The sequence below is a fragment of the Engystomops pustulosus genome, chromosome 10 (genome assembly GCF_040894005.1).
Source record: "Engystomops pustulosus chromosome 10, aEngPut4.maternal, whole genome shotgun sequence".
Lineage (NCBI taxonomy): Eukaryota > Metazoa > Chordata > Amphibia > Anura > Leptodactylidae > Engystomops > Engystomops pustulosus.
Window position 1 is genome coordinate 81,001,689 of NC_092420.1, and position 24,027 is coordinate 81,025,715.

General features: G+C 42.5%; 1 protein-coding gene across 1 annotated transcript in view; it reads right to left on the bottom strand.

Annotated features, from left to right (window-relative positions):
• The window catches only part of LOC140103581 (vitellogenin-1-like), a 106,679-nt gene that overhangs the window by 70,705 nt on the left and 11,947 nt on the right, over positions 1-24,027 (bottom strand). Inside the window, exons 5-11 of the mRNA XM_072126716.1 lie at positions 13,880-14,041; positions 13,641-13,789; positions 12,468-12,621; positions 10,707-10,864; positions 7,252-7,411; positions 5,099-5,224; positions 1,022-1,240 (exon numbers count right to left, since the gene is read on the bottom strand). Coding sequence (XP_071982817.1) covers positions 1,022-1,240; positions 5,099-5,224; positions 7,252-7,411; positions 10,707-10,864; positions 12,468-12,621; positions 13,641-13,789; positions 13,880-14,041 — 1,128 coding nt within the window. The remainder of the gene's footprint in view (positions 1-1,021; positions 1,241-5,098; positions 5,225-7,251; positions 7,412-10,706; positions 10,865-12,467; positions 12,622-13,640; positions 13,790-13,879; positions 14,042-24,027) is intronic.

Consider the following 24,027-nt stretch of genomic DNA (forward strand, 5'->3'; position numbering starts at 1 on the left):
GTAGTGATGTAATGATGGGTCAGTGATATCTATATAGAGGTCATTGTACAGGGGGGGATTAGCTGTGACATCATCTATTGTCAGTAGTGATGTAATGATGGGTCAGTGTTATCTATATAGAGGTCATTGTACAGGGAGGGGGAGGAGATAAGCTGTGACATCATCTATTGTCAGTAGTGATGTAATGATGGGTCAGTGTTATCTATATAGAGGTCATTGTACAGGGAGGGGGAGGAGATAAGTTGTGACATCATCTATTGTCAGTAGTGATGTAATGATGGGTCAGTGTTATCTATATAGAGGTCATTGTACAGGGAGGGGGAGGAGATAAGCTGTGACATCATCTATTGTCAGTAGTGATGTAATGATGGGTCAGTGGTATCTATATAGAGGTCATTGTACAGGGAGGAGGAGAAGATAAGCTGTGACATCATCTATTGTCAGTAGTGATGTAATGATGGGTCAGTGTTATCTATATAGAAGTCATTGTACAGGGAGGAAGAGGAGATAAGCTGTGACATCATCTATTGTCAGTAGTGATGTAATGATGGGTCAGTGTTATCTATATAGAGGGGAGGGGGAGGAGATAAGCTGTGACATCATCTATTGTCAGTAGTGATGTAATGATGGGTCAGTGTTATCTATATAGAGGTGTAGTAATGGTGAGTAATAGTAGGAACATACTGCAGGTTAGTTGTCCCTCTGTATGTACACAATAATACTGATCTGTGGCACACCAGAGGCGTCATCCTTTTTGATCTACATGGATCACTTTCCCCATTGACATTAACATAAGATGAGTTTTTGTCACAGCATCTTCTTAATGTCTTTGAGGGTTTTATGGAAAATATCAACACATAATCCAACCAACCAAAATACTCTATGGAAAGTAATCCCTTCCCTCAATCCCTTATCATTGGAGCCCAGTCTTGTTGCTATCTTCTAATGAGTGATGTGCCCTATGCAGAGGCCTTGGCTCCTCTACAGCAATGATAAGTAATCTATAGATGAATGTAGATACCTTTGTGGGATGTTTTAGTGCCACATTTCTCAAGGCCATCACGGCAGCAGCCTGGACTGGTATTGGTAAGCTGGAGGCAATGGAGGAGAATCCTGGAATATACTTCATAATACGTTTTATACAGACCACTTGTCCAGCATTCCCCATAGACTTCAATGCCAGAATGATGTCTTCTTTATGGACAGTCTCAGTTGCCTCAGACAGAAGATCATGTAGAGGCTGGTGAAGAAGAATACAAATCAAATACAAAATCTGAGAACAATGTACATCGGTAATCACTTGTCGACACCTTAGAAAACCAAATCTTACCCATATGAACCAATTGTCCTAATGGAAAAGTGGTTATATAACACATCGAAGAAGACCAAAATCAGATCCGAAATATCTGTTGTGGTTCAAAAGTTATCAACACAGAAAGTTGCAACGACAACTGGGAACGTTCCATGAGATGCACAGCTATTTGGCCTTCAGCTGAAGAGACTGGATCCAATTGTTTTGAACCTGCATGAGAATCTAGGGGGGATCTCTGTGTTGATAACTTTTGAACCACAAGAGATATTACAAATCGGATGGTGGGCGATCAATCCATGAGACAATTTGGATCTTCTATTATATGCTACAGTACATGACCACCTTGGAAAGAACTTGAGAGCATAGCCATAAGTCCAGCACGACACGATGGATGGTAAAAGCTTCTTCTTTATTCTCCATAAAAGTAGTGTAACAGCATAGGGAACACACAGCTTAGTGTCACAGACCGACTCGTTTTGACACTTCGTGTCTTCATCAAGACCTTGATAAATACATGTTAGACCTTGATAAAGACACACAGGAGCACATTTACTAAGGGTCCGTGGAGCACATTTTCGTCAGGTTTCCTGACAATTTTCATTTTGCGCCGCATTGTGCCGGGAATTGTGTCGCACCCCATCTGATTTTGACGCATCGGCGCCGGCTTGCACGCGACAGAAGTCGGGGGGCGTGCCGTCGGACAACCCGACAGATTCGGACAACGTGCAAGATTTAACATTTAGAATTGTGTTGAAAGACACGCACTTACAAGCACCGGGAAGAAGAAGGTGAATTCCGGCGGACCTCGGCGGGGAAGCGACTGATGCAGGAACTTGGGCGCACGATCTTCATGTATCGTGCCGGACTTCATCCTCGTCGGACCATCCGAATCGGGGATCCCAACAGGACCAGGTAAGTAAATTTGCCCCAAAGTTTTGAAACACATCGGTCTGTGACACTAAGCTGTGTGTTCCCCATGCTGTTATACTACTTTTATGGAGAATAAAGAAGAAGCTTTTACCATCCATCGTGTCGTGCTGGACTTATGACTATGCTCTTTGGTTGTGTTCACATTTGGTCAGGCTCCGGACTAGTCCTTGTGCACCAGTTAAGGTGGTAATGTTCATTGTTTGTGGTGAGAGCCGGGAGTGGAGGCACATGTTGCCTGCTGGGACTTCTTCTTATCTTGGAAAGAACTTGCCCTTGATCCAATATGGCAGCATCCAGACCGCGGTTATGTTCCCGATGCAGCCTAAAGGACAGTCCCCTTACCCATTACACACAGACATAAAAGATTTCGGGAGAATTGAATACTACAATAGCAGAGCGCTGCCGCTCAATATTCCTTTATCTCTCCTGGATGAAGGCAATTTGAATATAGAATCTGGCGGCTTTGAAGTCACCAGAAGTCTATGACACTGCAGAAATGAAATAATACGTTTTTTTCGCTGATAGTGAATTAGACCTGACATTCTCATTTATAAAAGCATTACGCTGTCTAATCATATAGCATTTTCCTTTGTAAACGTATTAGCCTCAATAAGACATGATATGATTATATTGTGGGTGGGAAGTAGGGCTCACTTTGGCTTCGTTGCACTGCAGACTTCATGAATTCGGAGATAGGCCGCGTTTCCTTCTAGATAACGCTAATGTTTTCTTTCCAGCCTTGGCAATTGAATAGACAGCGTTCTTTTATATTCACGTATTCAGACGTAATTTGATTTTCAATGTTAAAGGTTTGCGCTGAGTGAAACCGACAAATATTTTTGACGGCAACGAGAGAACCCGATAGGGATGGATGTTTCATAAAAATTTTTTCCTATGTGCAGTGGGTTGAATAGAAGGATTTAGTTTAACCCCTTGTCTGTGGGTTTGTCCCATTGTTACAAAATATACGGTAATCTATTCATTGGATTGGTGGTAAGGCAACCAAAGCTTTATTTCTTATAACTTTGCGTTGGGGCATTTCGGTAAAAAAGACGTTTATTACACATGCGTTATATACATATTTATTTACACCTCGGGGTGACTGCTAAGTAACATCACCAGCTCTCTAGTCAAATCGTGCGCTAGGTAGAAAGCAGGAAATGTGAAAATGTCACGCACACACGCGGATAACATTCCCCGCGCTGCCGGCTTGCTACGCAGCCCGAGATTTGAAAAATGTGCTGGTGGCGTCACCTCTCGGGGCGGTGCCAGTCTCCCTGAGACGTGAATAAATTATATTACGTCTATATATAGTATATTTACGTTTGTTATAAACTTCTTTTTTCACAGAAATGCGCCCATGCAAAGTTATAAGAAATAAAGCTTACTAGGGTTATCTGATGATAGATGTCCTTTAAATGTAGAACAGGGAAAAGCAGTTATTTCAATTCTTCACCAAAAGTAATAAAGAACATTTCACAAACTGGGCTCTGTGATATAGATTTGTAAAATTTGAATTTTAAGGATTTCTGTGTAAAAAGCAGGAAATGTCCTGACAGGATTCCTAGGAATGGCAGTATAAATTCTGATTACCCCGCCCACACATAGTGACTGACAGTGAGAGTCCTGATTACTCCACCCACACACAGTGATTGACAGTGAGAGTCCTGATTACTCCACCCACACACAGTGATTGACAGTGAGAGTCCTGATTACCCCTTACCATACACAGTGATTGACAGTGAGAGTCCAGATTAGCCCGTCCATACACAGTGATTTACAGTGAGAGTCCAGATTAGCCCTCCCATACACATTGATTGACTATGAGAGTGCTAATTAGCCCGCCTACACACATTGATTGAAAGTACGAGTTCAGATTACTCTGCCCACACACAGTATTGACAGTGAGAGTCCTGATTACCCCACCCACACACAGTGATTGATAGTGAGAGTCCAAATTACCCCTCCCATACACAGTGATTGACAGTGAGAGTCCTGATTGCACCACCCACACACAGTGATTGACAGTGAGTGTCCTGATTACTCCACCCACACACAGTGATTGACAGTGAGAGTCCTGATTACCCCACCCACACACAATGATTGACAGTGAGAGTCCAGATTACCCCTCCCATACACAGTGATTGACAGTGAGAGTCCTGATTGCACCACCCACACACAGTGATTGACAGTGAGAGTCCTGATTACTCCACCCACACACAGTGATTGACAGTGAGAGTCCTGATTACCCCACCCACACACAGTGATTGACAGTGAGAGTCCAGATTACCCCTCCCATACACAGTGATTGACAGTGAGAGTCCTGATTGCACCACCCACACACAGTGATTGACAGTGAGAGTCCTGATTACACCGTCCACACACAGTGATTGACAGTGAGAGCCCTGATTAGCCCTTCCAAAAACAGTGATTGACAGTGGGAGTTCTGTTTACTTCACTTGTGATTGTATGGGAGAATCCCGATTTCCTTGCCCATAAACAGTGGTTGATCACTGTGTGTGGGCAAAGTAAGCAGGACCCTCTTTGTCAACACTGTGTGGGCGGGGTAATTAGGACTCTTACTGTCAATCACTGTGTGGGCGGGGAAATCAGGACTCTTTTACTGTCCCTTCTAGGAGTCCAGTTAGCAAGTTATCTGCTCTTTACTCTGAAAACTTGCTCCAAATCATATAAACCTATATATCACTTGGCTCAGCTTCTCTTCCTCTATTATACCTGATCTTCTGGTACTGGTACTATACATGTACTGTATAGTCACAGTTACTTATTGGCCGGTACTGGACACGCAGGGTCACTAATGTTGTATACTGTAAGAGTATAAGTAAGGCCAATTACCTGCAAAGCTCCTTCTGGGCAAGAATTCTCCATGTTGCAGAACTTATAGACCAGTGATCCGTAGGCAAGAAACGTCACTTTCCGGAGTAGAGAGCCATGTGCAGAGTTTACAGCCTCCAGCAAAGGCTATAAGAGGTTAAAAAAATGTTATAGCTTATCATCATTGAAAAAATAATAAGCACTGACAGACCATAGTTTGTCGTGTGAATCTCCATTATATGTATTCGGGACAAAGTTTTCACCATTTCACCATTTTCACAGAATTCTTTACTGTAACAGCAGTAAGATTAGCAATGATGCTTACCCGTTCCCTCTTCTAAATGTTTCCCTAACCAATCCATTGCACACGCCTGATGATGTAAGGCACGTTCTGTAGGTGTTATAGGTACTAGTTTTTGAGAATGTGTTGTTTCTGGGTTCTGACCTCTTTGTTCCTGACCCTGGTTTTGTTATGTGCCTCTGACAGACACAGTTCAATATACTTATTTTCGATGTTGACCATGGCCTGGTCTATCTCTGAACTATAGCCTTCTTCCCTGACCTCATCCTGTTCATGACTACTCTTCATTTGACTCTATGATCAAGTGTACGTGTCTCCTATTCCAGAGCTAATTACTGCTCAAAAGTAGTAACCTTGGGATCCTGCCATAACTAGTTTCACATTCCCATAGGGGAGCTTGAAGGGTTCAAACTGACAAGCAATGATAAGCAGACACAAAGTGAGAAAGTGAAAAGTGGTCCCAAGTTCAAGTTTAGGCTTGGCGTTTGGGCTCAACACCCAGGCAGCCACCTATCACGAGTGTTATCCATTAAATGCACACATCAATTTTCCCTAGGATTTGTGCTCCCCAGTGACATCCTTGATGCTACTTTGCATGCATTTAAAGGGTTAACATATGCGATCGGTGCAAGCACCAACAGGTGTTGACAGTCTGTTCCGGTACCCAAGCGAACTGTTGCTCAAGGATCAGCTGAACTGCTATGGGTCTGCTCATCCCTAAAGACAAGATTTGTAAGATAACAGCCCTAATTGGTCTGTTGGCACATTGGGTTGACCGTCCACTGTTTGTTACAAGTGTCTTGGCAATCAGGGGATGGCAGTGTAATGTTCAACTTTAAAGGGAACCTGTCACCACATTTTTCACAAAAACAGTTAGTGGCAGGTTCCTATAGAGCATTTATAACTATCTAACACCCTTCTTTAAGCTAAAAATTGTTTCCCTTACATCCCCATAAAATCAGAGTTATAAACTTGCCTGGTATGTAGATATCTATAGAGCAAGTCGGGGGGGGCACGGCCTAATGTCATGTGACTGGGTTGACATCATCACAGGTCCTTTAGCCTCTTAACATTAGCAAATTGTAACCCATGCACATATCTGACCACATAAAAAAATCACAGCATGCCTGCATGGACTTCTACTCTCCATGAAGGCTGTTGTGATTTCATGTGATATATGCTTGGTGTACAGTTTTCTAATGTTAGAAGGCTAAAAGACCTGCAATGATATCTTTCTGGTCACATGACATTGCTGCTGCATGCTGAAAAAGCATGGGGAGGAGCTGCTGGATTCAGCCCGAGGAGGCCACGCCCACCTCATCTCGCTATAGACATCCTTGGATACCAGGTAAAAGTATAAAGTTGAATAAACGGGAATCTAAGGGGAACAATTTTTAGCTAAAAGAAGGGTGTCAGTTAATTACTAGGACTCTATGGGAACCTGCCACTAGCTGTATTTGTGAAAAATGGGCTGACAGGTTCCCTTTAAAGCAGCTGTCTCTATAGTGTGTATAAAATTGTACACAATATAGAGTAATGGGTATAATGAATTGCAGGGGGTGTATTATCCCCATCTAGTCTGTGATAAAAGACCTGACAATTGTTCTGACCTCATTTTTGGCTCAAAGCTATAGTAGTCACCTGCCCAGTTACTCCTGATGCATCTGTAGTGCAGATTTCGGCTTCAATTATAGTCACATTGTGATTATTTTCTATTTTTTTGTGACAATTTTTCCATTCTAATTACCCAGCTCCATCATTTCATCTTCCGCCAGTCATGCTATAACTCGGCAGCGGATAGAAAGTAGAGAGAACTGCAGAGAGGGACTTTCAAGTATTCAGTTTAGATGAACTATGACATGATGTTCGGTACCTTAGCTTCAGCTATTGCTTCCCGATCCGCTTTAATTAAATGTAAAGCCAGTGGTACAGACTGTGCCGCTTCAAACTCGCTGAGTTCTCTGAGCTTCACCTTTAAAAACCTTAGTGACAAATGATTACCGATGGCTGGAACTGCATCTAAAAACCAGCGCCTGCAAGCAGACGGGAAAAAAAAAAAATTAAAATTCATTAAAATCCTCGTCAATAGGAACGGATAGCTGGCACCAAATATTCACTGTAAAAATAGAAATTATAAAAACTTTAAGAACAAGGTAACTAAATGGTTAATAGAAAATCGGCTTTTGGTTATGAGTTAAAATTACAGATTTCCTAATTGCTTCTAGTTTCTCAATCTTGTGCATTTTTTCCCCTAAATTCCGTCTTATATTCCACTTAAATTGTAAAATACGCTCTCAGGTATTAACCAGCCGGTACAAATAACATCTCTCCATGTATTATACAGACAGGCTATTGATTTAAATTGGAAGTGTAATACTTCATTTGGCCTGCGGGAGTGATGTAGGGAAATTAAACACTCCCTGGCAGGTATGTAATGAGACTTACAGAATACTAGTTGCTATATTTTATACAGCGCTACACCGGCCTTTGGGCACAGCTTAGATGTTACAGTAATTTACTACCTGGTTGTGTTTTTTTCCTGTATCTGACTTTTGACGTCTTGCCATGTGTGCCTCACTATTTTATTTGATCATCCTCTACACTGTGTACTCATCACTGTTACTAAATCTTGGATTTCCTGACTACCTTCTTGTCTGCTGCTTTTGCATTCTGTTTCATCCAGCTTTACTACCCTACTATCTCCTACTAAAAACAACTACGCGAACAACAATATAATAATAATAATAATTCTTTATTAATATAGCGCATGTCAAATCGGTCCCTGTCCCCATGGGGCTCACTATCTAAACAACCTAACAGTATGTTTTGGAGTGTGGGAGGAAACCGGGGGACCCGGAGGAAACCCACACAAACACAGAGAGAACATACAAACTCTTTGCAGATGTTGTCCTGGGTGGGATTCAGGACCTCAGCGCTGCAAGGCAGAAGTGCTAACCACTGAGCCTCCGTGCTTGAATTCATTGGGGCAGATTTATCAGGGCTCGTACAAAGTTTTCTGCCTGGCCAGGAATTCCAACTATTAACCCCGTAATGCCAACTCCTTGCGAAGTAAGCGTAGAGAGCCACAAAGGGGGCCATTCCTGGTGGTGGCTTTGGCTGGAGCCTTCTGAAAGATCCTGCATACTGGGGGGGGGGGGATTTTATCATACACTGGTGCATGATGTCTTTAAGCCAAGATGTTCCCAGTCATAATAGACACTATGCAGCTACAAATATATCTGGTCTTACATGAGGAGATTAGGGTATGGGTATGGGTAGGAAACATAAATTCTTCCATAAAAAAATTAGTTTTCAAAGACCATGCCAATTCTTGGTGGGTTATGTCTGTAGTTGCAGCTCAACCTCATTCAAACCCATTATTCTGTTACAAAACCAGTAGCTGCACTTTGGGGGTCATTTACTAAGGGCCCAAATCGCTTTTTTTCGTCGGGTTTCCTGAAAATTACCGATTTGCGCCGAATTGCCCTGGGATTTTGGCGCACGAGATCGGATTGTGGCGCATCGGCGCCGGCATGCACTCGCCGGAAATTGGGGGGGGGGGGGAGGCCGTCCGAAAACCCAACGTATTCGGAAAAACCGCACATTTTTAAAAAAAAAATGTGTCGCTTGACACGCACTTACCTGCACCCAGGATAGCTTGGTGAACTCCAGTAAACTCCGACGGACTTCAGCGCAGTAGCGACACCTGGTGGACATCGGGCACACTACCTTAGTGAATCCCCGGAAGACCCGAATCAGCGTCGGAGAACCCGCCGCTGGATCGCGAATGGACCGGGTAAGTAAATCTGCCCCTTTATCTTACAATATTTGATGGTTTCTGACTATGATTCTAGCACTCAATAGTGATGAGCGGACCTGAATATTGCGGATTTGGATCCTCGAAGACGACCCCGTATTTCAGACAGAAGTCCAGGTTTGGGGTTTTTCCCCACTCCCCTTGCTGGTAACACCCTGGATGTTACCAGTGAGTATTAGCGTTAGGGTTTGGGTACCTTAATTGGTCTGCTCATCCCTGCCAATCAATAATCAATACAGCAAAGTGCTCCCCTCCCTAAAAATGTAGTGTTCTACTTTTGTCTCAAGATGCAGATAAAAAAAAAAGTTGACCGTAGTTACAGATGTTTTTTGAGACTATAGATAGACCAGTAAAAACTTTTTGGTTACGGTATCTTTATTTTAAACTAAGCTCGTTTTGTAGCTTCAAAGAAACAAAAGTCAACAATTCTGTATAAGACATTAAGGCCAATTCCCATCTGAGTTGACTTTGTTTCTGACTCTTGGAAGCAAGAAGAGAAAAGAGTGGAAAAGAAAAAATGTTGCCCCCCTTCTGAAGATCGAAACAACCTCCTATACAGATACCTCTATGACACATGCCCAGATCTTCCTAAAATGTTCTAAATTTTAAAAGAGGCCAATGACATGACCCTTGAATCTACTGTAGCTTAATCTGTGCATTCTGTCGACTAGTGTCGGGAAATAAGAGTTCTCCTTACAGAGACTGCCAATAAAGGGTGCCGTGTGGATGCATGGAGTCTTATAGGCAAGGATGCTCCAATGGGAAATTTCTGGGAAAATATGCTAATTTTTCCAGGCCGGGCTCTGGACTAGTGAGACATGCTCAGGAAAAGACGGAGCTGAACCTTTCAACGGGCCCCAAAGCCGACCTTGTTTAGGGTGTCCCAGTGTCCCACTGAAATATCTAAACCAAAAGAGGCCAACATATTGTTTTATCCCAAGCAATGGCTGACTTACTAAACTTTTCATACCACATTAAAAATTTTTAGGCTCTAACCACTCTTTGGTATTTTGTAGGTTACAAGGTCAAGTACTCCAAAACTTTCAAGTATAGATTCGTCTATATGTGCCCAGTGGTAAAGTGAGCACCTAGTGTCGGCGCCTGTTTATTCGCAGGCTATGGTGAAATTCTGCGGAATCCTTTGGAACTGGAACATAGAACTGCCCTTGCGGGACCTAGCGCCATTGTATGATCCATTTTCCCCATTAAGTCTTCAAAAGTAAATACCTTTCAATGTCCTCTCCTAAGATACAGGTCTATATTCATTACACATGGGTGTAGTGAGTAAATTTGATTTCAGAGGGTCGTATTTCCAAATTTCAGTCATATGTCTCCCTCTGCAAAAGTTATTACACTGCGGGACAGTCATCCTACTTGGCGGCATGTGCCTCTTATGTCATAGATAATCACGATGCCAGTCCCGGCCCATTGGCAAAGTTCATCCTGGGGAATACAGCCATGATAGGACAAACATTTTAAGGACTTGTGTAAATGGAGCCCAAATACATTACCTGTATTGAGTCCTTCCTGAATATTGTTTCCATAAGCTTTCAATGTGATCATAGCTTGACATTCGTAAAAACTGCACCAATTCCATATACTTCTCTGGAGACACCTTAGCTAATGGTCCTACATTGTGTTGTACTAAATGATGAAGAAGCGCATCAATCTGTAAAGATTAGAAAACCCTGTTCAATATTGGCTTCATTGTCAAAAATCCATAAATTGTCATCAATGAGGTCATATTGGCATCAAGTATTTAATATTTACCATAATTTATTGCTCGGTGCTTCATTTCTGCTCAACTCTTCAGGAAGTATGGATTTATAGACTTTTGTTATGGACGTAACACAATTGGATCTCCGATATGGTCAGGGTCTTAGTACTTTGACCCCTACTGATCAGAAGATCTTGTGTGCCCTTATTTCAAGAGTTTTTTCAAAGTGTGCTGCTCCATCCGGCTATACGGGACTGCTAGAGATAGCTGAGCAATGTTACTCCACTATCTCCAGCAGACTTTTGTGTCTGTGCATACGTCAACTCCTCCAGGTGGGGAGACAAGAACATTTTCTATTTTACATTGTCGGTGATTCAAGTGCTACTGCTTTATTCATCTCCATAGAAAAGTATTTACTGAATGCCTACTTGACCACCACTCCATTCAGGTCGGAGGGAAAGAGCCCCTGTTCTTGAAATAATGGGGCCTCGTATTTTGTCTTTTTGGCAACCCCCCAAACTTGTCCCAAGTTTTATCGTCATCTCCAATCTACAGGATATGGAAAAGGATCACTTCTGACCACGGAGAACCCCACTGATCGCAAGAATGGGGGTCAATCCTCCTATTTGAGTGAGAGGCAGGTCACTTCTGGGTGTGGATGTTCCATCAGACATCTAAAGGAACATCTGTAGGAATGGAGTGGAAGGGAGAATTTTTTTATTCCAGCTCTATCATTTTAAAGGTCCATGACCACTTCTCCTGATCCAGTGGTTGGTGCCTCATGATTAGATGACCTCAACACTATCGGTGTAAATGATGTAGACCACTTTTTTTTGGTGGAAATACAGGTTCTCAAAGACCCCCTTAATGTTACCTTTTGTATAGTCCCAAGTGTTCCCTATTATCAGCTATGGATAAGGGTATATGATACGCTGAATTCATGGTTTTACTTCAAGATGATGGTTTCCCCCCGGTCTACACTTTAGAGGATCCACATTTCATCATGTGACCTCAACACTCTCGATGTAAATGATGTAGACCACTTTTTTAATGGAAATCCAGGTTCTCAAGGACCCCTTAATTTTACCTTTTGTATAGTCCCAAGTGTTCCCTATTATCAGCTATGGATAAGGGTATATGATACGCTGAATTCATGGTTTTACTTCAAGATGATGGTTTCCCCCCGGTCTACACTTTAGAGGATCCACATTTCATCATGTGACCTCAACACTCTCGATGTAAATGATGTAGACCACTTTTTTGGTGGAAATCCAGGTTCTCAAGGACCCCTTAATTTTACCTTTTGTATAGTCCCAAGTGTTCCCTATTATCAGCTATGGATAAGGGTATATGATACGCTGAATTCATGGTTTTACTTCATAATTATACGGCATGTAGAACAGTAACATCTCAGAACCGGGCCTTCCTGGGCCGACCGCAACCGCTCTTTATACAGGCGCCAATTATATTTTTTATGGAGGGGAAAAATACTTTCTAAAATGCATAGTACATTCAAATACAAAGAATTATCAGAATCTTCCTGGCAGTCACGTACCTGGCTTTCTGTGTTTTTTGTTCTTAACAAGTGAATAGGAGTTTGAATCAGTTTCCTCTCAAAGTGATAGCGTAGTGACTCTTTGGTAATATAGTCATTATTCTCCTGGGTCGAATGAATCTGCTCTTGAACTGCTTGTAACACAAGTCTCTGCCTGCGAACAGTAACAATGATATGAATCGTGTGCAGTATTATATAGGAATTTGTACACCGCGGATAATACAAGCCCCTCTGCTGCACAGTGGTGGATTTGCTTCTTTGTTCGAGACTCTGTATTTTTCCATTTAAATATGGGCTGCTGCCAGAGTAGGGGTGCACTTTATTCTACATTACTATCTAGGGCAGCACTTTGCAACACATTAATCTTACATTTTGTTAAACTGGGTTAAAGTAGATTGGATATTTGAACTCAATTTCCTACTTTGTGGTTCTCTCGAAAAATGTTCATTCCTAAATGTTGACTCCTATTCATACATCTCTATCAAGCTAAGCTATATTAAAGGAATTTTCCAGGTTCCAGGCTTTGATAGAACAGCAATATCTGATTAGTGAGGCTTTGACAAAGCAGATGCCCCCAATCCGCTGTTAGAAGCAATGGCGGTGCACCGGTGAATGTAGATCACATTGCCAACTCAATGGAGATGGAGTGCAATACCAAACCAAGCCATTATGCATTGTAAGATGCTGTGCTTTGTAAGGAGTAACATACCAAGTGCTAAGTTATATTTAGAGGTCTCATAGACAATGAATGGACCAGAAAGACATCTTCTTCATTCAGATGAATTGGTTGAAAGTGGCCCCAGTTCTTGTGATCACAGGGGTTCCTAGTAGTGACATAGGGGATCCTCTATCCTGTGGGGGGAGTCAAGTTGATAATGGAAATTCCTTAACAACACAAAGAATTTACTATGGGTCCCTTTGATTGAAATAGAGGTGCACTCAGGGCAGTGTGGAAACCTTCTCTAGTTTTTGGTTTAGGTCTCAAAAGTTAGATACCCAATGTTCATCACACTTTTGATTACTAGTGATAGTTGTCACTATTAGACAACATTTTTATTGCATTCTGGATGGAATGGTTGTCCTAATATAAGATGAAAAAAACATCATAAATATCTCCCCAAAACAACAAAATCTAGGGACAATTGACATGATATCACCTGTCGTGAGACTTACCTTGCTTCAACCAACATGGAGCCATCAATTTCATTGAACGGTGTGAACTGGTGGACTTCTCGCACCTCTGCCTCCAGTAAGAGGCCTCCACTCTCCGTTCCCTTCACCTTATAATTGTAGGTCGCTGCCCCTCGGGAATTTTTGTTTCTCTCAAGAAAAAAGTTTCAGACACAATTGTCATTTGCCTTAAACCGGATGGACAAATACAGAAAAGGAATAAAGAATATGATGAATCCTACCTGCTTGCAGTTGGCACATGAGTGGAGGTAAGCGTTGCCAACAACCATCTGCGCCCTGTGCTCGCAGTCATTCAAGTCTATTGATTTGGTAATGAGCAATTGGTTTGGTCTTTGGTCTTCTTGAATCAAGTAGTTGTTGGTGCAGAAGCCTCCAATGCCGGTCTGCCATGTAAAAGAATGCAATTACATCACATGCAAGCTATATACAGATATATATTCTCATCCATAGGTGTTGTCAATGGAACCATGAGCTAAGTCAGTGATGGGCAACCTTTTGAGCTTGGTGTGTCAAAATTCGCCAAAAAACCGAGCATAACTCGGGTGGTGTGTCACCTTGACAAAAAAACATAATTTTGTGATATTTATAGTTTAAATAACAAATATGTATACTATTTAACTTCTAAGGTACTTTAACCGTAGGTTGTCTGATTGATCCTACCGTGTGCTGCCATACTACAGTATGGCAGTATATGGGGATTTTCCCAATCATCTATTACTATGTGCAAATCGCACAATGTAATAGATCGGTTACAATCAGACAGGTGTGGAATTGCTTAGTAACCTGCAAACTTTCAGTCATGAAAGTTCACCGGTTATAGCGAGGATGCAGGCACCGCTGTCTGCATCTCCCTCATGCCCTCTTGGCATGGAGAAGGTGTGAGGAGCAAAAAAATCAGGGCTTGTACATCACAAAACTGACGCACAAGCCCTGATGACTGTCTTCTATCATACAGTGCACTGACCTTACTCACTGTATGATGGGAGTGGTTGTCCTCCCTGGCCCCTGCTGTGGAGATGGTCAGTGTAGAGGTGGCAGCTGCTGGGACATCACACCAGGCAGCAGTGATGTGACCTCTGACTGTGCTGCCATCCTCCCCCCACCACAACTATCAGGAGCTACAGAGGAGCCTCCTGGGAGTATGGCCGGGTCACCTCTCCTGCCCCATGCTGATACCTGTGCTGACTGGAGACACTAGGCACAGCTCACACATGGGGAGGGGCCGCCCTGGGGGAGGAGGAGGAGGGGGGAGTGCTGGAAGCTCAGTGCAATCTCTCAGCCTCCCGGCTACTGCACCTGATCATGTAGGATGAAACTTAACACTCAGGCAGCTGTGTGTCAGTGAAAATGGCTACGCGTGTCAGCACTGACACGCGTGTCATAGGTTAGCCATCACTGAGCTAAGTCATATCTGGGCTGATGGAGCAGAAGTTACTATAAGGTTGACCATACCCATTTGATGACTGTTAAGTGCCCCCCCAATTTTGTAGGACTGACTATCTGAAGTCTACCAGGATGTCCAAAGAGATAAGGACAATGCAATTGTATCATCATTGTCTTTCTTCTATGGGATACAGGGAACCAAAGACATCTCTGACAACAACTTCCACCACTATCTCCATCCAGGTCACATAGATGCTAGGTCATGCAGGAATGTACAGTATATGAGAGGAGTGGTTGAGATATAATTGGCGATATATACTGGTCAATAGACTTACAGATATATTATGTGTATAAAAATATACTATACTTTTACACTTGATTTAAAGTTTATGGTTTGAAATGGGAAGACATTCTTCTATGGCCCCCATAGGCAAAGGAAGAAGATGATTAGTCGTACTTTGATAACTCTTAGTGACTCATATTTGATGCTAAAACTTACTGCATTCATTGCTCAGGTACAGTGGGTGCTAGGAAAATAATTAAACGGCATCTTATTCGGTGGGGCGGCACCAATTAAAGTATGCAAAGAGTTGGAGTTGGTGGAGAACGTAACAGGTCCTCTTTAAAGGGATGTTGCAAAACATTCTCAAATATTCCCAAACTGCAGGGACTTATCAATGATTTTCCATACACAGCAATGCTTTTACGGTCCACAGTTGACTTACCGTAATTAGAGCCGTTTTGGGTGTCCTGGCAAAGCCTGTGACCAGGATCAACTCTGTGCTGCATAATTGACCTTCACACCCTAGATTAAGACCTTGGCTCTTCATAATGTCACAGCTTACCCTAGCAATATGTTTTATGTCTCTACGCTATATTGTATCACACGTCTAAATCATTCGACTTTGATATTTACGGGAAAGTCATAGTGACAAAAACAGAATAGGGTGAAGTAAACTAGTGGAAATTTAATAGTTAAAAAAACTTCACAGTGAAGGTTATCCATCAAAATTGACCCCACGTCCCTGCAGAATACTAGATTGTTTCTAGTTCAGATACAATGGATCATCAGGCCGAGCAGGATTGGAGAGCTTAGCCTAAGGCCTAGAAGCCTGAGCCCCTGGCAAGTGCTATTTCAATGGGACAGTCATAGCCAGACCGTCCCCCAGGAATACAGCACAGGACATCCTTGAATACTGGATAGAATATTGAGTCCCTTTTGTCTGCCGGATTGAATTTTCGAGACTGCATGGCATTGTGGTCTGCTTGCTAATAATGGAAGCTGTTCCAGTATCCAGTAACTTATATTTTGTACATTATAGAACCAGATGTGGTCCCGCAGCTTTGGGCTCCGGCTTACTAATTTTCGTTTGGATATTATCAAAACTTTTTGTTTAGGGCCATAGAGAATACTGGGGGAGTAAAAAGACCCAGGATACCCTGTTATTTCAGAAGCAAAATGGAAAACGTCATATCTGTTACCAAGGCAAGTAATGGGTGACGGGGTCCATGTTTTAGACTATGTCTGGAACATGATTGTATTTTTAAAGCTGCCATATTGGATCTTTTTCAGTAGGAAGGTGGTCGTGTTGTATATCAAGGAAGCGCAAAATTGTCTCTGAAATCAATATGTGGCTCAAAAGTTATAAACTGAATTAATAACCGGGAACATTCCCTGTCATACACAGCTATATAGTGTGTTATCCATGGTGCTGAACACAGAGCTGAAGGCACTGGATCCAATTATTATTAACACACCTGAGAAAAAGAGATATTGCAAATCCTATTTAGGTAATGGGATTCTTAGACAATTCTAGACTTATTTGATGTATTACATGACAATCTTCCTATTGGAAGAAGTTGCCCTTGATCCAATAAGGCGGCTTTGAAGCTGGTGGCCATATCCTGGACATAGCCTTAAAGATACACTCACCGGCCACTTTATTAGGTACACCTGTCCAGCTGCTCGTTAACACTTAATTTCTAATCAGCCAATCACATGGCGGCAACTCAGTGCATTTAGGCATGTAGACATGGTCAAGACAATCTCCTGCAGTTCAAACCGAGCATCAGTATGGGGAAGAAAGGTGATTTGAGGCCTTTGAACGTGGCATGGTTGTTGGTGCCAGAAGGACTGGTCTGAGTATTTCAGAAACTGCTGATCTACTGGGATTTTCACGCAAAACCATCTCTAGGGTTTACAGAGAATGGTCCGAAAAAGAAAAAACATCCAGTGAGCGGCAGTTCTGTGGGCGGAAATGCCTTGTTGATGCCAGAGGTCAGAGGAGAATGGGCAGACTGGTTCGAGCTGATAGAAAGGCAACAGTGACTCAAATCGCCACCCATTACAACCAAGGTAGGCAGAAGAGCATCTCTGAACGCACAGTACGTCGAACTTTGAGGCAGATGGGCTACTGCAGCAGAAGACCACACCGGGTGCCACTCCTTTCAGCTAAGAACAGGAAACTGAGGCTACAATTTGCACAAGCTTATCGAAATTGGACAGTAGAAGATTGGAAAAACGTTGCCTGGTCTGATGAGTCTCGATTTCTGCTGCGACATTCGGATGGTAGGGTCAGAATTTGGCGTCAACAACATGAATGCATGGATCCATCCTGCCTTGTATCAACGGTTCAGGCTGGTTGTGGGGGTGTCATGGTGTGGGGAATATTTTCTTGGTACTCTTTGGGCCCCTTCGTACCAATTGAGCATCGTTGCAACGCCACAGCCTACCTGAGTATTGTTGCTGACCATGTCCATCCCTTTATGACCACAATGTACCCAACATCTGATGGCTACTTTCAGCAGGATAATGCGCCATGTCATAAAGCTGGAATCATCTCAGACTGGTTTCAGGGAACTGTAAATCAATGTTGAATTGGAGGTGCTGGTTGGTGAAGCTGGGCAAGATGGGTTGCCCCAGACCTTGTGGCCATGTCCATGGTATACTTGTACCCAAGAAATGCAGGCCTATGATAGTGGACACTTTCCCTGAGAATTGATTCCCTTTAAAAGGGGAGGCATTGAGTGACCAACAAACATCTACCAATCTCTACTTCAAGAAACAAGGATGCTTGGGCACATTTGGACAAATCATATAGAATCTTTCTCTCTTCCCTTTCTGACCAGCTCAGAATTAAGAGCAAAACACTTCAATTCTGCAAAAATTCAAAAAAACCTTGTGTATTAGTAAGACTAAATGATCAGTTTCCTTTCAGCCATTCATCTCCCCGGATCAAGGTTTCCACTTGGAGGCCTCCAATATGTGTTTCTGTTACAATGTATTTCTAACGTCACTTCGTCTTTATAGCGTTTCGAGTTCCTTTGTTCTGGAAACTACATGTGTTATATTTTGGCCTTACAATATCGCAGTTGAATTGTAACTTTTAAGGACTAGAAGACAAGAGTCTCCATTCAGCCGTCTATGACATGTCTCATCGTGGCGTCCTTGTGAACCTTCTATTCGTTTCTCCATCTTTTATAAGTCAAGGAACACAATGTCATTGAGATCTGTACCATTTACTCACATACAAAGAAGTCATTATAAAGCACAGAGATTCGTCTCTCAGGGTATGTCAGGGAAGATTTATGGCTCGGTTGATCATTATTTAAACTATTGGCAACTATGAAATGATCAAATATGAAATCACCCAATCCTGGAGTTTTTACCAGCAGGGAGGGTTTTTGGACCCCACTGATCTGATGATCAATCTTATGGTAGGTCTTCAATATAAGCAAACCCGAAAACCCCTTTAAGGCCAAGTCTCATATTCCAACCTCCCTTCTCTTCCAGCCTCTACTGTCTTATACAGCTCAGGACCACCCATTAATTATTCCAAAAAGGTTGGGACACCAGAACCAGTGGGGCGGCCCATCATCAGTTGGAGATGGCGGTGGTAAAATATCACCGATAGTATCTAGGTAGGTGCAATGCCCTTCATAAGTAGCGTACATATTTTTGTGAACTGGATTCAGAAAAATGTACATTTTAATCTATATGCAACTTAGTATTTTCATGCACCAAAGGAAGGCCGCGATATTTGGTGCACCTATTTAAGCCTAGTGCCTCCATCACATCCTTAAATGACAATGCTTTGTCCTACCTGTAAAACTAGGCAAGAGAGGGTGTATCCGACCTCATGGCCACACCCATGGTGCACTGTAATGCTCATTTGCATATAAATATTCAAATGTGCAATCGGGCCACATATTCTCTCAGGAAGGCCACTACTGGGTTAGAATATGGGTGGTTAAGGGTGTCCGGTAGCGTGAGATTAAGGGAAATGCGTGGGTGTATTGCACTTTTATCCGTGTTGGATAAAATGTATTTACTGCAATAATAAATAGGTTTTCAAATCACAGCTGGACTATGAGCTACTTCTTCTGGGATCAAGGCCTCTTGGGGGACCGACCAACCAAACCACCTATCAAGTTTGATATTGCTCTCTATGTAGTTAAGAAATAGACGAGCATCCCTGAAGCCCTCAAACATGGGTGACACACATATTTTGGACACGTTCATCCTTACTCATCGTTCAAAACCCTACATGAAGCTTTAAGAACCATCATAAGTAAGGACAAGATTGTCCGAAACCTGTAGGAGGATGGCTGTCTTTTCCATCACTGCCACGTATCGTTTTTTGTCATTTCTATGCTTTTATCTTTTTTTGGCTGAATACATTTTGTTGTTTTATCTACCGATACATCTGGAGCTTGGATTTCAAGAATTTGCATTTCATTAACCATTTCTCGCTCTGTGCCGTACATGTACGGTGCAGAGGCTGTATGAAGAGGGCTCACGGCAAGAGGGCAACTGAGGTTGGACTGAACCCACAAGAAAGTGACACAAATGTGTTTTTTTGCCAATTTCACCACATTTGGAATTTTTTCCAAGCTTCCAAGTACATGGCATGGAATAATAAATAACGTCACTGAGAAGTTAACTTTGTTAAACAGAAAATAAGCCCTCACACAGCTCTGTACATGGAAAAAATGAAAAAGCTATGGATCTTTGAAGGTGGAGAGCGAAAAATTTGCGAAAAAACCCTTCGTCTTTAAGGGGCTAAACAAAATCTATCATTAATATCCAGCATAATAAACCAGGGACATTACTCATAGATCCGGGCACCAGGACTGTGGTAATCTTCTTATGTTTGTTGTCCATGGACTTCTTCCTTCAAATATCAACTTTTATAATTATGTTAATGAGCTAAGCATCTCTAGGAGACTCCTCCGTACTTTGGCTTCACAGGCTGTTAAACTGCCCTCCCCCCTGCTTCCTCAGCACTTCCTCCCCATCTGCCTGATGAAATCTCACTACAGCAGAGGAAGTTCCAGCACACAGTGGGAGCAGAGCAAGGGCTTCTGCACACTGTAACACTTAATCTGCAGCACAGAGGGGCTCTAGTAATGCCAGTCAGGCTCATTAGCATAATTTTAAAAGTTGATTATAGAAGGAAGGAGGCCATGGATAACAAATATAAGAAGATGGTCACTGTCATTGTGCCTGGGTCTATAAGTAAGTAAGGGTTTATTATGCTGGATATTAATGATAGATTTCCTTTAACCCCTTTAGGTGGGGTTAATAGTGATGGGTTTTCTTGAGTTGCGGAGGGTCCACAATTTTTATACAGCCCATGGTCTAAATCCATCACTGCGGCGACTACAAGGTCCTATATTTAGTTGATGTGACCCTGCGGAGCATGTAATGATGTGGGAATATCTCCGTTATCTTCGCCCCCTTCCGCAGCCGCATGCCATGTGCCAGCAGAAGTCAGGGGCCGCCTTTCGTCTAATAGAAACATGTTCCCTCTGCAGAGAAATGCAGCCTTCGCCTTGTATTTATTTTATTACCTTGCTCTCTCTTTAGTCATAAAAGATCCGTGTTCATGACTTGTGCCGGCAATGGAGTCTCGTTGGAATAACAACACTCCCTTCATGTGCATCTTAGCATATACATATTACTCTCCGCTACAATGAGGTGAACCTATGCTTTCTTATTTCCTACAAAGGCCCGGCGTTCCATTCATCATCTCTCCAGGTACCCCTGCCCTATGGTGACCCCATTCTTCTTGTTCTGCAGATGAAAAGCTCCTTGCCCAGAAATCTCAAGGAATTGGACCTCTGCACTTGCCATAGAGTGATCCATCTCAAAGGTATTTCTCTCCCTCTCTCAGGCTGATGTAAAGATCATACCCCGATTTAAAATACAGATTCTCATTAACATATTTCGGTCTCTCAAGACAAAACGTTTTTTTGGGGGAGGTGGGGGGGGGGCAATCATTCACATTCTGCTGATAACATCTGTCTCCGAGTCGTCACAAATCCTTCTTTATGGAGAACTGTCTTGCTTATACGTCAATTTTTTCTTCAGGCAAAGGTAGATGTATTCATAACGGCATATTGTCACCCTCATTAACCAGCATGTGTTCCCCCGCTTCTCATAATGACCCCATATGGTGCTCCACAACTGTGTCCCATGGGGCTCAATCAGCATTGCTGCTCGACAAACGGGGAAGTGTCAAAGATGGCCGCTATGACTTCATCTTTACAGGTATTCTCTGCTTTAGATGTGTTTTCCACAGCCAACCAGGGCTGGTGCCATCACAGGGCGTACCTGGGCAAGTGCCGGGGTCCAGGACTCCTGGGGGGCCTACATAAGGCTGCACATAAGGAATCCATGGGGGTGAGAGGGGCTGTACCTAGTGAATCCATAGAGTGTGAGGGTGGCTTTATATAAAATAACCATGAAGGTGCTGTTTGAGATGATAAAGTACAGAATATTTTAGGGAACAGGAGACTGTTTTTGTTTCTGAATTTTTAATGCTTCCACGTGAAGTCACTGCAAAGGGGCCTACTGAGACCTGGAGTCGACCCTGCAGCCAACGACCACTTTTACTAGAAAACCTTCTTGCTACAATCTAACAGAGATCCCATGCAATCACATGAGATCTATGGTGAAACTGGAAGCAAGTGATTGATTTCCCTGCAGCGCCACCATATGGAGGAAGGAAGCATTACAGAAAGGGTACTAATATCTATTGTCTGGGTCCCCTAGAGCGAGAGATACTTAAAGGGACCCTGTCACCCGACTTTTCCCCATTAAACTACTAACCTCCTCAGGTAAATATAAAATCTCTTTTCTAGGATTCCCTCTTTAATGTGAAATCTCACCCACTTACCAATACAATATCCCCCCAAAACTCAGTCAAATGTTACTTTTCTCATTCCATTTTGACATGAGATGAGTAAATGTTTGTGGTTGCAGGGGTAGTGTTACATTAGAAGCCCCTATCTTTTGTTATATAGTGCCTAGAAACATACTCTTTGGGGCTTATTTACGAAGGGTCGCGGATCGCACTTTCGTGGATTTGTTCGCTGTTTTTGGAATTTTCGCAGCTTTGCTGGGTATTTAACAGGGATTTGTGCTGGGATTGTATCGCACGCGATCGGATCGTGCACAAATTAGGGGACGGGCCGTTGGACGATCCAACTGATTCGAACTGATTGCAGGATTTAAGTTTTAAATTTTGTCGGAAGACAATGCACTTACATGCACCAGGAAGGAGAAGGTGAACTCCGTTGGACCTGAGCAGGGAAGCGACACATGCAGGATGTTGGGCGCACGATCTTAGTAAATTGCCGTACAGTGCATTATCGTCGGACAATGCACTTTCGGTGAACTCCGTCGGATGGGTAAGTAAATGTGCCCTTTTTTGTCATATTAAAGATACAAATCTCATCTTTTAACCTTCAACCCTACGGTTTCAACTATGCATTTAGCTGTCTGTATCTCTGTTTTGCTAGCTCAAAAAGCCAAAAATGGTGTGATCTGAAAGATGAGATTCTTATCTTTAATAAGAGACACAAAACATGTTTCTAGTTGCTAGAGAACAGAAGATAGGGGCGTCTGAAGTGACACTCCCCTAGCAATCACTAAACTTGACTCATCTCATGTAAGAATTAGGTGAGTAGAGTCAGATTTGACTGAATTTGGATGAAAATTTTATAGGTAAGATTTCACTTAAAAGAGAGAATTTTAGAAGGTTATTTCATACCCTACCTGAAGGGGCAAGTAGTTTAATCATAAAAAAACTTGGGACAAGTTCTCTTTAAAAGTAAAAGGAAACCTACCATCAGAAATCTACCTATTAAGGTAGATCTAATTATAGATGACTAGTAACATCCAGAGCCGTAATCTATTTTTACCTAAAGGGAGTATTCTCACAGACCAGATTGTTAAATAAGATCAGGATAACAAAATAACACATTATCTAATTCACTGTTATCAACAAAAATCCTGAATTACACAGATACAATTCCAACCTGTCTCTATCAGTCCTGGTGTATACATTTTGGTTGTCCCTGGATTCGACCATAAACTTCTCACTATGTTCCAGCAGCTTCCTCTGGCATGACCATCCTCTTTTGTACTCCAAGGGGAGGGGCAGGAAGCAGAGAGCATTGCAGACACAGGCACTTCCTGTCCAGCAGCAGCGTGCAGAGGAGAACTTCTCTACAAACTCTACTGACAAATAAAGGTTTTGATCTTTGAGGGGGACATAGCAGTGTTGTGTCTTAGGAGAGGTAGCACCTGATCCGTCTCATCTCTCTCTTTCTATGTGTCAGATATTAGTAGAATGATCAGAAGCTAAATAAAAATGTAGATAAACCTTATCCCTGATAATCTAAGCACATTGTCAGCACACAGCATCTCATAGCAAAGAGGAATCAGGAAGTGTCTGCTTAGAGATTCCCACCCACACTCTGAGATCTTACACTCACCATCACTGAGGGATAGGAGCTAAAACAGCAATAAAACTCAGTAAAATTGTAAAGTAAGGGGTTAAAATTATGTTTATTGTGTAGACATCACTGGGGGGGTTGTTAAAATTTGAAAACTTTCTTTCATGGGCAAACCCTTATAATACTAAAATACTTTTTAATCTACACTTTATCTAGCTAATATGCTAATTACTCTTTGCAG